The sequence below is a fragment of the Sminthopsis crassicaudata genome, chromosome 3 (assembly GCF_048593235.1).
Source record: "Sminthopsis crassicaudata isolate SCR6 chromosome 3, ASM4859323v1, whole genome shotgun sequence".
Lineage (NCBI taxonomy): Eukaryota > Metazoa > Chordata > Mammalia > Dasyuromorphia > Dasyuridae > Sminthopsis > Sminthopsis crassicaudata.
Window position 1 is genome coordinate 404,985,388 of NC_133619.1, and position 14,709 is coordinate 405,000,096.

Below are 14,709 nucleotides of genomic sequence, written 5' to 3' on the forward strand. Positions count from 1 at the left end.
GACCTAAAAGCCTGGGTCAGATGTTTTTGTGCTTGCTACCTTACTGGTCTTATCTTATAATCATGGTATAGTAGATTAAAAGCATGCAGGAAGACCTAAGTTTGAAATCTGCCCCAATCATTCTTTACGTATAGGACCATGGAAAATTATATAACCTCTTTAAACTTCCATTTCTCTCTCTCTCTTTTTTTTTTTTTTTCCCCCTGAGGCTGGGGTTAAGTGACTTGCCCAGGGTCACACAGCTAGCAAGTGTTAAGTGTCTGAGATCAAATTTGAACTCGGGTCCTCCTGAATTCAAGTCTGGTGCTCTATCCACTGCGCCACCTAGCTGCCCCTAAACTTCCATTTCTCTACCTATAAAATTGGAAAAAATGTTATCTGTGGTATTTGTATCACATTTTTTTTTTTTTTGGTGAGGATCAAATTATATTTTATTTATATGTGTGTATTTTCTATAAATTTATATTTATACATACTATATGTAATTTTGCAAATCTTTAATCTATTATTACTTTTGGGTAGGCACATTCATTTTTATTCATTAGTAGTGTGAGCAGAGCAAAGAAAATGTAAATGAGAGGTATGGAAGTAGAAATGAAAGATTTGGCAAGCAATTAGATTAATGTCTCAAACGAATTTTTTTTTTGTTTTGTTTTGGGATCTCTTTAACACTTTTAAAAATGGTTGAGGACCCCACACAACTTTAATTCATTTAATTTAAAAGATGTAAATATTTATCATATTAGAAATTAAAATATCAGTATTAGTATGAAATAGTTTTGACCTCTTGAAAGGCTCTCAGGGACCCTAAGGAATCCTTAGACCACACTTTGTAAATTTTTTGATTATATCATATGAGGTGAGGGAGAATGAAAAGTTGGAGATAACACTGAAATTTTAAACCTGGGTGATTATAAGAAGGATACTCTACACTGTAATAGGGAAATTTATAAAGGTAGTGGGGGAAAGATGATTAGCTTTATTATAGCTATGTTGAGTTTGAGATGCTTATAGAACATACAATTCAAAACATTTAACAGTCAGTTAATGATATGTGATGAGATCTCAGGAGAGAGATTAGGTCTGGATATATAGATATTTGGGATTTTTCTACCGAAAGATGATAATTGAATCCATGACAGCTTAGACTCACAAAATGAGAATGCTCTTTTAATTAAGGTTTTTGAACTTTGTAAAAGTTATATTTTAATAACTGCATTTCAATATAATAAATTTTTGTAATTCTATGCTTTCTATCTTATGCATTTAAATCATTCTGAGAAAGGGTACATAGTCTTCACCAACCTGCTAAAGAGTCCATAAGACAAAATAGGTTAAGAAAAAAAAAGAGGACTTATGGCAGAGCTTTGGGGTACACCCATAGGTATAATAAATATGATGAACCAGCAAAAGAAACTGGGAAAAATTGCTCAGATTAGATAAGAACCAAAAGAGACTAACAAAAATCCCGAGGGGTAGAGTATTTGAGTGCTAGATGCTCAGATAGATTGATGAAGTTGTATATAGATAAAAAAAAAATTTTGGTTTCTTTCTGGAAAGTCTTTTTGGGGGCAGGGAGAGTATGGTAGGTAAGCTTACTTGAAATTTATTTTGAGTAACTTCTTTGTGTATCATCAAGTGTGGCTTTTATAGAAATAGTACAGCTAAGGGGGGCTAGTCATTGTTTTGTTTCAAAAATGTTTTGTATCCTGAAACCTCTTCGTGTTGTCTTGTTTGCTTTACATCCTATGTGTCAGGTCACAAAAGTTTTCTCCTCTTGTACAAGAAGGAGAATGCTGTCTGTAAGGAAAGTACTTAATTTAATAAATTGCAGATTTGGTGAATATGGAACAGTTGTTCCAACAGCAGAGTTCACACTGCTCAGAATTTCAGTTTCTTTTAATTTAATTCTATTCAGTAGTCTGAATGAAAAGATCCTGAATACTTTGTGAGTCAGAATTTCAATACATGTTTAACCAGAGTTTGCTGTTGGCTGCTAGGCAAAGAGAGAACTTCTACTCTATAAAAACAGCAGAATTCTACAATGTTTGCATGCACCTCTTCTGTGATTGCTTCACTTGCCGTATGTCTTTAATATGCCTAAGAGTAGTGCTTATATGTGTATTCATGTAGATACATTTGGAGATTTGTAGTCTTTAAATTCCATCATGAATATATTTCTAAAACAACACATTTGTATATATCTTGATTGTACATATATATGCTCATACATTTATACATACAGAGGGTATTTTTCTAAGTACTGTCTCTCCCACATAAAAAAGCCATATGCATCATCTGTCTTTTCTAATAAAGAAATGTTATAATAAAAGAGAGGCCTTATTAAACTAATGCAATAACAACATTTTCTTTGAGGATTTAACACTTCATTTTTAATAATAAAAATCAAATTGTCATTGTTGTGCCCTGTATACATTTTATTCAAATCAGACTAAACACTCTGGCTTTGTGGCTAAGCAAGGCTCTCCAGAGAGAGTATTTTTAGCATTAGACAAATGAGCTTTAGGAGTCAGGTTTGTAGCAGAATTGTAGGCTGTAATATGCATCCAAGGTGAAACCTTTTATTTTTTCATATTGTATCACAAGAGAAAAAAAATAGATATTTTAGACTTGAGAGGAAAGACACAAAGACTAAGAGGGAGAAGATTGTCTGTAGCTAAGGAAGTTATGTTACTTATTTAGATGGTAGGATGTCAAAACATTCTAACATTGTGCAGTTTTTCACTGTCTCAGCTAACCCTGGATTAACCTCTAAAATTTAAGAGATTCACTTCAGTTTTTGTGCCTGGTCTAGGCCTTTGGTATGAACAGGCTTTCTCATGAGAATTCCAATACTTCTGGCTCTGATCCCAGCTGGACCTAGGAATTTCAAAACTGTGTGAAAAATGAACACTAATGAAAATACATTAGCCACCAAGAACACTGGTGAACCGGTTAGATGCGCTCGGGGAACATACCTTTATCTTTTAAAGTAACTTATTACCTAAGGATGCATTGTTGAGGAGACTGAGTATGAATAATATTTCAAGAGGTTTTTAAGCTGCCATTGGAATGAAAAACTGTCATAGTCAAAGTAAATTATTGTTATAGTAGTTTCATATGTAGTATAATTTATATGTAATTCTTTATCAAAAGTGAATTAAATAACTTCTTTTTTATTATATCTGATCCCATTTACCTTCATTAGTTTGTGGGGGAAAGATAAGTCCTTGACTAGAACATTAATGGGTTAAGACACTGATCTCTATTATGTGCATCCTTTTGACATTGATTATCATACAAATATATTTTAACCAAAAGTAAACTGAATTTTTACTGACTAGCCATACTTTTGTCCTTTAGCTTCTAGTTCTTCCCTGCATCCTTAAAAACAAAAATAACAATTAAAAAAACAAAAACAAAACCCCATGATTTTTACTTAGTATCAATTTTTATATTTATTTATCCTTACAAATTTGTGTGTCTTCCTCACCTTAGAATGTAGAATGTAAACTCCTTAAGTTAAGACACTGTTCAATTTTATCTTTATGTTCCCAGCACTTACTATAGTGCCTGACACATAGGTGCTTCAAAGAATATTAATGTTTTAATTGTTGGATTTCTTTGAAAATGTTTCTTCTTAGTAATATTGTTAAGAAAATAATAAATTCTTAAGTATGTGAAATTAAAATTAAGCTTTTTTCTCTCTGTCTCTTATTGGATATTTAAAATTAGAACTTAAAACCCTCATAAGTACCACTGACCACCTTATTCCTTTTGTAAGAGTGTGGAGCACTTGGTAATGGGTGAAGTATTACTCTTGGTTTATTTCATAAATTTAGTGTAAAAATGCATTATCATTAAAATAACAGGTTTAAGTGTAGCAAAGTACAGTAAAATGATTTAGAATTAAAGGGTCTGGATTTGAATGCCAGTTGAATTACTTTTTGCCCCTGGGACCTTGGAGAGATCATTTTCACTTATCTGGCCTCAGTTTCCTCATCTAAGAAACCAGGTTTTATTTGTGGGATTATACTAGTCAGGCTCAATGGTCCCTCCTGATCAAGGATTATAATGCTATTAAATGTGGTCCATTCTTTAAGTCATTAAAATAAGATGTTGCAGGAATATAGCTCAGAGGATACTCGACAGGAATTAAGTTTTCATTTCTTTGATTCAGCACTTCTACTATGTAACTTTTATAAGGAATGTTAACATTTAATCCACAGAGGATACTAAGAGGAGAGGATTCTGGTAGCAGGTTACTCTTTTATGGGGTTGTTTTTATGGGGTGTTTTAGGAAAGGGAAGAAATACTGATAGTATGACAGAGTAGTAGTGTAGATGGCATCTGGTACCAATGTATATGGTGTCTGAAAGCCAAAATAGTTTTCTTTGCTCTGCAGGATTTTTTAAAGAGTTAAAAATTTAGTTTGGATAAATTATGGGATTTCATATTGTGAAAATTTGTTGTCTTATTTAGTCCATAATAGATATAGCTTGATTTGGCACAAATAGAGAATCTAACAAATAGAAAGTAAGTTTTTGAAGTCAGTAGGGAATGATTAGGACTGTGACTCAGATTTTTAAAAAATGATCTTGTTTTAAGAACACTGTAGTCTTTAGTCTCTAGATTTGTTTATTTGCTTTTTAGAATATTACTCCAACGAAATTATTGTCAAAAGAAGTGGCCATTTCTTCCATATGGATCTGGGGTAGTGCATTAATACAAAGCACTCATGAGAAAAAGATGAAAATTTTAATTGAAATACAAATATAAACAAATATGCTATTATGCCATACACATGAAAGGAACTATCTAAAGAGAATAACCTTGAAGAATTTTATTTGTTTTTTTTTATTCAACGAATTATTCAGAATTTTAATCACTGAATGAAGTGATTAATATGTAATGAGAAAGAACTTGTTTGCCTCTAAACCTTGCAATGTGCAAATATTTTTAAAAAGCTGTAATAAAAGGTTTCTCCCTAAGCCCCATCCCCCATCATCACAATCAGCTATATTATTATAAAAGTTAAATTATGTGATTTAATATATAATGTTTAAATTACCACACTTTTGTCTATAGTAAACGAATATTTGTTGAAATGAGGTTGGAATTCCTTTATCAAAGGAATGTTATAACAAATGTATGTATTACAACAAATATGTGAACATTGTAGTTTATCTTTACTTACTTCCCACTTCAACTGCCACAACCAGAAACATAATTTACAGAAATGAAAACAATCTCCAGCTAGTTTGAGCCTCTCTCTAAATAGAATCACTTAGGTTTGTCTGGACCAGTTTCCTCAGCACACACCTGGTGTATATCACTTTAAAAAATAAATTATGCCTCATTAAATTACAATTAAATGGAATCATGATCATTTGTTTTTCTGGAAGGAAGATGTTTTGCATATTGAAAGCCTAATTTGTTGCAGGTGACAAAAAGGCTGAACAGATTATTTAATATCACTTCATTTTTTGAGGGGGGAGGAGGTTATGCTTGCTTGTTAGTTTGTCTAAAGTTCAATAACTCAGAATTATAGACATGAAATATCTTATGTTTAAAATTTTTAAAACGTCATATCATCTAAAACTTGATCACTTTAATTTTCTGTTGATTTAGCTATGACACTTTTTTTATTTTCTTTGGACATTTAGGAAAAAGGGAATTTTTTTCTGATTCCATGATATTATTCTGTTTACTAAAGAAGTCTTTCAATAGAAATAAAATAAAATGTTTGAAGAGATTTCTTAATAATATTTAATGAATAAATTTTATAAAAGTTCTAGCAATAGATTTGATTTGGAATTGGTGAGAAGAATAGGTTTTGAGATAAATGATTAGGGCAAGTCTAATGTGAAATGTGCCATGTCTCAGGAGATAGTTTCTAATGCTCGGGTAATTGGGTGGAAAACTTAAAAAAGCATCCCAAGAACACTACTTTGAAGCCTAAAATTTTGAAGGTGGGAGAAACTTGAAGGATTACATATGTAATCCTGTCAACTCATTTCACATTTGAAAATATTGATATGTTAAATAATTTGTCCATTTCATAAAGTCATGCCCCATCCAAGGTACTTTACAACTTTAGTTTTTGCATAGGATACCTAGGAGTAGCTACCATTTCAATCCCGCTTTAGGGTAATGATCTTAAAATCATTATAAAATGTTCCTATAAAACAATCCTGGCAGGTTTATAGTACAAATAATACTCACTTATGGCTGATAAAAAATGGGGGGGGGGGACACTTTTGAGAGTTCTAATCACTTTAGTATGAAGTGTCAGACCTAGGGCTTTAAATCCATTTCTAAGCTTTGGAACTTAAAGAACTTGAGAGACTAATTCTATACCATAGCTTTAGAAGCTTGTCAGAGTGACTTTTGGGAGAAGAAGGCTCAAAACAGCAACTTAAAAAATCTTTAAAATTCCTTATAAGAGTTCTATCAATAAAGAATTAAAAAGATGTCACTGATGGAGGCAAGGAAGAAGGGATTTTGAGGTTGTCAAGTGTTTTTGGAAGGCCTAGGGATTAAAGAAAACTGTTCACATGGAAAAATAGGAAATACATTTTAAAAAGAGACATTACCCTAGACTCTGTAACCATTTCTGAAGGATATTTAACCAATATAAATAATTTACTTAAGATAGAAACCAAAAAGTGCCTAGAAAATTGCTTCAGCCAATAAACAATTGATATGGCAACCAAAAGCAGTACTGGCTTGCAGTATAAATTCACTTATAAGACAATTGTTGTGAGGCTCAAATAAGATAACACATGAAAAACACTAGAAATCTTAAAACACTATTTAAATTATTATTATAGATGTAATTATCATTACCCCAAAATAGAGTTACCCCAAATAGAGTCTTGAAGAGTTGGACATTATTGAAAAACCATTGAACAACACCATAATTAGATGGGAAGAATTAAATAACTTGTTAGATTATTTAAAAATAGAGCAATACATTCCCAAAAAGTGCTTCTTGTTGATGTCAAAATCATATTATTCCTGAAAGATATATTAACAAAAATAACTTATTGACTCTCTGATTCCTAGTAGCAAATGAGACAAAGTAAGGAGATCAATATCTACAAAGGTTAGTCACTGTCCTAGAGAATGTATAGCCTAGAGTTCTATCTAGATGAAAGTTTCTATATGGATGATAACATTTTCCAGATGTTTGTGTTGGCACATGATATTGTGTTGATTACATTAATCCTCAGAACATTGCAGAGACTGTTTTTATTATATCTTTAATCATTAAAAAGGAGCTCGGCCTAAAATGCATGCAGAAAAACAATAACTATAGTTTGATGAATTGATGAACAATGCCTATTGCTAATATCCCAATATGTACCTGACAAAACATACAAGTGTCTCATTTTCTATATATTTTTCCATCTCTTTCAGCATCATATACAGATGCTGAATTGGGCCCTGAAAGGAATGGGAAGAGATTGGTTAAATAACCTTTGAGAAAGTATTCAATTACCTCACATTAACAGCCTTTAAGCATCTTCTTGAAACAGAGGTTTATTTTTATAATAACATTCTTCTGGTGATTCTGAATAATACCATAAAATGGAATAAGCAGTAACCAAAGAACTACTGTGCTACTGCCTACAAAGCTTTGAAGAGGTAGTTGGTAGGTGTGAGTTAGAAGTACTTTACCAAAAAATGTCATTTAAGGATGTCAGAAGAATAGAGAATGAGATGGACCAGCTGTGGCAAAAGTGATGGATACCTATGGAACAGTCTATATGTTCCTTTAGTTTCTAATCAGGGTCAATAAATCCAAAGCAAATCTCCCACTCTAGTAGTGTGAAGAAAAGTTATTTAAGATTAGATAATTTGACTGGCTTACAATCTATTTTATTGAGGGATATTTGTTGAAGTCACAAATTTATCAAATATCAAAGTTGAAAGAGAAGCAGATAGAATTGAAAATTTCTAGTCTTACATATAGGATTAGCAGATTTCCCAGGGCTAGGGATTGAAGCTAGATGTTCATTCTGTGAACAGTTGTGGGGCAACTAGAAGATGCTAAGAATTCTAAAGCAAAAGAAAGAAAAACTTGAAAGAGCAAAAGTCCTAGAGTCAGGAGGGTCTGAGTTCAAATCTCAGCTTCAGACATTTAGTATCTGTGCAGACCTGGACAAATCACTTACTAAAAATAATAATAATAAAAGATGCCGATCTGTAAACAATTAAGTTAGGGAAGGGCTCCTATGCAAACATGGCTGAGAAAGTAATGCACTTAATAGAAAAGAATAGAGGTTTTTTTTTTTTGTTTTGTTTTGATTTGTTTTGTTTTAGCAATGCAGGAAATTTAATGTGTTGATGCTAATTTGTTGATTATTGGGAAAATAGTTTGTTGCAATATTAAAAAAACACTTGACTTAAAAATTAAAAACAGAAGAAAATTTAAAGTATAAGGTAATTTAAATTACTCTAAATAAATTTAGAGAATACTTTGTACTATATATGTATAGTACATTCTTTAAAACCATTTTTCTAAGAATTTATTATGTCTCATTTCTAGTGTCTCCTACCTCCTCTCCCAACCAGTGAACCATTAAAAAAATACAAAACCCTTCTTAAGAAACATTTATAGTCCATTACCTCTCTAGCCAGAAATAAGTAGTGTGTTTCACCTATAGTCTTATGGACTTGTGGTCCATCATTGTTCCAATCAGAGCTCTAAAGTCTTTTAAAATTGTTTTTCTTTGTAATGTCATATAAATTGTTTTCCTAATATAGCTCTCTTCACTCTATCAATTCATTTGAGGTATTCCCAGTTCCTTTTGAAACTATTTTGCCATTTCTCATTTAACTCTAATACTCTATTATGTTTTTCTAACATAACTCATTTAGCCATTCCCCAGTAGATGGGCACCCCTTCCTTTCCTTATACACATTTTTGCTTATATAGATCCTCTTTCTATATGAATTATTCTTTCTAGTTTAAAAGTGAATTGAAGTTATAATTTTACATGTGTGCTTAATAAATAGAAATCAATCCCAAGCAGCTACCATAATGACTTGTACATAACTATTTAATAAATACTTAATTGATCTTGGTTTTTACTTCTTGAATAATTAATTTTTATTTAATGTTCCCTACATTCTACTATTCCTAGAAATAATATAAAAACTAATAATTCCACAGGATGGATCTATGGGGATTTAAAAAAATGTTCATTGTATGTTCATCTCTTCAACACCCTATGTGCCCTGGCACATACTCATATCCAAAGATGCCCCACAGAGAACTGGTGTTAGACATTCTGTTGCCCTGTGCAAATGTCGCCTCCCATACAATAAACATGTTTCCTAGGCTTACATAGCCTTGGCTAATCTGAGGAAGGAACTGTAATCATCTGTCCCTTGAGAAGGCTATGCTAGTTGCCTGAGATGAGGAAAATACATAATGACCACTTTACTCAATAATTACAATATGTTTTATTATCATTGATACAAAAATTTAATAAGCCATATCCTAGTTGATTTATGAATTTTTAAAATTTATATTATCTTCAGTATTTGCATGCTTTTTTCCCATCTGAGTTCTCCACTCACCTTTCTTAAAGCAAAAAAAATTTTGCTGTATTTAGGCATTAAATGACATTTCCTTTTTCTCTAGCAACATAATCTTACTGTCAGAAATGATACCTTCTTCTTGGTTGATTGATAATCAGAGCTCTAGATGTTATGGTGCTAAATGTTTCTGTTAGAGAAATGATTAATGTAGAGTTTATTTATAACTATTTTAATTTTACATGGATTTATTTTCCTGGCGAATTAAGTTCAGTGATTTGTTATTACTTATTGTTCTTTATTTTTTATTTTTGTTTTGTTTTTCAATTGAGACGTAAGATTTTGGGAACTCACAATGCAATTATCTCCTTCACTATCGCAGGTTAGTCTTGAGAGTTTCCTGGGGCACTGAGAGATTAAGTAACATACCCATGGTCACACAACTATTAAGTTTAAGAAGAAGTTAAATGAGTATTTTTGATCCCAATGTTACCCTTTGAATGTTATGCCACATAATCTCTTATGATATGGATTTTCTCCAATTTTTCTTCTCTTTTATGATTTTTTTAATGAGCCAGCTCAACATTTCCAATTTCCAATTAAAAATTTAGATTCAGGTGTTATGCAGTAGTTTTTTTTAGTCATGCCCAACTCTTCATGATTCCATTTAGGGTTTTCTTGGCAAAGCTACAGGAGTGGTGTGCCATTTTCTTCTCAATTTTACAGATAAATAAACTAAGGCAAACAGGGTACAGTGACTTACTAGGGTCACACACTGGTAAGTGTCTGAGGCCAGATTTGAATTCAGCATCTTCAGTCTTCCTGACTCCAGGCCTAGTATTCTCTCCACTGTGCCACCTAGCTGCTCTCCAAATTTAGAAAAGATCAATTAAATCAGCCTATACTATCTGAATTTAAAGAGCTAAATCAAAACAAGCAAAAAGGTTCATGCATATGTAGAACAAAACACTTTAAATCCTTTTGCCACAGACTATTGACTGCATGTAGGAAAAATAATGCCATTTTGCCAAAAACAAGAGTTTGGTTCAATTAAATATATATTTTTTATTTCCATTTATGTCCATGTTCTGATTCTGCTTATGTGCCAAAGAAATGTATATTAACTACCTTATGAGGATCTGAGATATTGGAAAGGGAACCTTAGAAATCATCCAGTTCAAATTCATCATTTATAGGTGAGGAAGCTGAAGCCCATAGAATTAAAGTGACTTGCTTAAATTCATCCATGAGATTAGTAGTAGTATTAAAGTTTAGCCTCTGATCCTCTTCTCTCCAGATTCAATATTCTTCTACTATACAATATCATTTTCTAGCTGGTTATATCTGTGATTAGACCCTCAATTAGATGATGGAAACAGAAAATAGTATATTCCACTAGCACTTTAAAATATGAATGTTTCTCTACCTTAAAACCTTTGTTAATGGAGCACGAGTTGTCATAGAAGCCGGTCTTCATTTTCATATACTTAAATTTATTTCCCTATGAGCTTATCCAGCAGATCAGAACGTAGAGAATATATGTGACTTAAAGGTCAGATATATTTAAAAGTCACACAGAATACAATTATTTATAAATGTCATAGTGTAGTTTGCCATAACAGGCCCATGATTTTTAATTACTTGAAACTAGTAACTAAGATATAATTTTTAGCTTCAGTTTGCTACTATTAAACAAAAAAGAACATTTTAATAATCTGTTCATCTTCTATACAAAGCATCTACTTGAAGGTACATTATAATTTGTTCTGGCTATACTTATAAGAATCATTTCATAAGAGATTTAGCCTTAAAAATATGTCTGAGGCATGTTGACTATTGCCACTAAATATTGATTTTATTTTCTATCATAAAGATTACTGAGATGCAAAGAAATAAAGTTTTAATAACTGGAGATTTTCTGAAGTACTATAACTTAAATATTCCTTACATAATAGTGTTCTTGAAAGAATATACCAGAGAGACAGCTAGATGGTACAGTGGATAGATTTACCAGCCTTCAAGTCAGGTGGACCTAAGTTCAAATCCAGACCTCTGAAAGTTGACACTTACTTAGCCATGTGTCCCTAGGTAAATTACTTAACCCCAAATTGCCTTGTAGAATAGAAAAAAAAGAAATATTTTTAAAAAGTATACACTAAAGAATTTTTTTCCTCTTTGATGATGCTTTAAGTTTGTATTGAGATGAACTCTGTAAGCAATATAACTTAAAGCAGAATTGACTTCTGATTTTAGAACGAAAAAAACATTATTTAGTACAAGTTTTTCTGGGAGCCAGGAGTACCACTTGCTGCTTCTGAGAGTGTGAAAAGATGTCTGGATTTCCCCAGAACCCATTCACTTATAGGCTATTTTTACATGCATATTCACAAATGTGTGCATGCTCACATGGACTTCTATAAATGTTCTTAAGCTTCACAAAATTGCACATTGAATTCTTATTCTTATCTTGTGAAGTATGACCTTTGTTGTCAATTACATTTTATCTCAAAGATATTCAATCACTTTTCAATAGGGCCTTCTCTACTACATATGATAAATGATTTTCTTACTAAGAATCAGTTATGCTGACTCTTCCAAGCCAACATACCTCAAACTATCTTGCCACTCAAGTCACAGAGCTAGTAGAAAGTATGTCAGTTGTAATTAGTATTGTTTTCTCCTTTCCTCCTTCATTCCATCCATCCTTCCTTCCCTCCTTCTCTCCTTATTTTTTCCCTCTCTCCTTTCCTCTTTTTTTTTTTTTGCCTTCCCCCCTCTCTCCCTGCCTTTCTTCCTCCCTGCCTTCCTTCTTCCTTCCCTCCTTTACTGCCTTGTACATGAAGATCATAGTCATGTGATACTTTATTTTCGATTCTATTACACATTCCTATTATTTATATCATATTATTCTACTTTTACTTTTCTAATTATATGCATAAATTAATAATAGAGTATTTTAGTGTCAGCTTGTTTTCTTCATACTTTTGTTCACTGCTCTCAATATAAATGATCTTAGTGGAACTGCTGACCAGCAGTGATGCTTCTAAGTGTTAGTAAACTCCAAATAGATGGCTTTTGAAGCAGCTCCGATTCTAGTTCTTTGAGACTGTTCCATCCTCAGGCCTGTTTTTCATTAATCAGACTTGCTTCCGTTTGTGCATTTTGCTATAACATTTACCCTTGCATATATATCAATATTTCATTTAAAGCTATACCTTTGAACAGTTATTTCAGAAAGATTGTAACATTTTCAAAATGAAATGTATTTGGTCTTTTTGTAGCATTTGGTATCTGCCAGTATATGGAAGGATAATTATATTGAGAATCCTAGAATCTGGGTTCAAATCACAGGTTTTTAAAAATTTTATTTACTGGTTGTGTGATCTTAGGCAAGTCATTTATCTTTTTTCAGCCTCAGTTTCTCTCCCCCCAAAATGAAAATAAAGGAAATAAAATAAAATAAAGGGGTTGGTCTAGATTCTAGTTTTTTTCAACTGTGGTTTGCAACCTTATATGAGATTCTATAACCTAATGTGGGGGGGTCATAAAAATATAATTTTTATAAGCAAATGTTTGATTTCTATACCTTTTTTGTATACCTCCATACCAAGGATTGTATAAAAATCTCTTGGGCAAAAATGATTTTTTAGTGGAAAAAAGTTTAGGAAGGCTTGGTTTAGATAACTTTTGAGGTCTCTTCCAGCTCTATATTTTTTACCTTATTTGTTGTAATGATTGTTTCCATGCTGTTATTTGAGTGATACTCAATATCCTTGGACTTAACTATCTCGTATTGTTTACTCATGGAAGCAATTTAAGGGTTAACATTTTTTGCTTCTTCAGTAAGGTCTTACATTTTGCTTTCTGTCACAAATTTACACACAAGTGACATCCACGAGAAAACACTGGCCAGTCACAGAAACTCAGCCAAACTTTTTTTTTTTTTTTTTTTTTTTAAATCGATGTAAATCTCCTGTGCCGTTTAAATGTCGGAACTAAATTTACCAAACTTGGCAGATATGTAAAGCTGAGCAGGACTGCCAAGTGTTCCCAGTTTCAAGCAGAGATAGTTCTAACAGTTCCTGAAATACTTGTAGGAGGCACCTGGTGGTAATTGCAGTTTCACAATTCTTCCCAAGCGCCTACCTTGCTATCTGGCATCTCTGCACACAGATGATTATTACAGTGATGATAAAGTGTCAGAATAGAATAGTCCCAAAATAAAGCTCAGCCCCCAGAAGATAAACACATTCCCACAAAATATCCCCACTGGAGAACCCTTAGGAATCAGAGAGAGGTTCCTGACATCACAGCCCAGCTGGTTATAACAAACATATTAAACACACACATGCATACACACATGAACACATACATACACGGCTTCTTTAATTTTTTTTTTTTTTTAATTTTGAACCAGGGATTGTTGTCTGAAATTCTGCGTAAGGAAGAAGACCCTAGGACAGCCTCCCAATCTCTCTTGGTAAACCTGAGGGCCATGCAAAATTTTCTCAATCTGCCAGAAGTTGAAAGGGATCGTATCTATCAGGATGAGAGAGAGAGAAGCATGAACCCCAATGTGAGCATGGTATCTTCAGCTTCCAGTAGTCCAAGCTCCTCCAGAACTCCCCAGGTAAGATTCTAGTCTTATTATCCTCTTTTTATCTTTTCTAATAGAAAATTTTCTGGCACTATTGATGTATTTCACTACCAAAATATGGGTATGAGGAGCCATAGGTAACCACAATTGAGTGAATAAAACAATATTTTGATTGGATTACATTGAATAACAACAATGACCATAGAGTGATGTAGTGATTACACTCCTTTAGAGGATTCCTCTTAGACTATATAGATTTCACTATTCCAACTTCTATTTTACATTTTCTTCCCTGACATAGCTGTGAAAGAGGAAGCAAAAGAGGAAGTGATGCTAGATAGTTGGAGCTCAAAATATTTGGGAATTTTAAACAGTGAAATTTAATGATGGGCTTCCCTAAGTATAAAAAAATAGATTTGATGAGGCAGGAAGGTAACTATTTGCTATTACTCATTAGGATGGCCTAACTATAGGATGCTGTAAGCTTCAGTGACTCATTCATAATTCCATACAAAATACGTCTTTGTAAACATTATTCTGTCCAAGAGCCTTTCCACAAAAAC

At 32.5% G+C, this 14,709-nt stretch overlaps 1 protein-coding gene across 4 annotated transcripts in view; it reads left to right on the top strand.

Moving 5' to 3' along the window:
- The window catches only part of SATB2 (SATB homeobox 2), a 228,995-nt gene that overhangs the window by 143,350 nt on the left and 70,936 nt on the right, over window positions 1-14,709 (top strand). For all 4 annotated transcript variants that reach the window (XM_074302769.1, XM_074302770.1, XM_074302768.1 and 1 more), the window contains one exon: window positions 13,967-14,179. In XM_074302769.1, coding sequence (XP_074158870.1) covers window positions 13,967-14,179 — 213 coding nt within the window. The remainder of the gene's footprint in view (window positions 1-13,966; window positions 14,180-14,709) is intronic.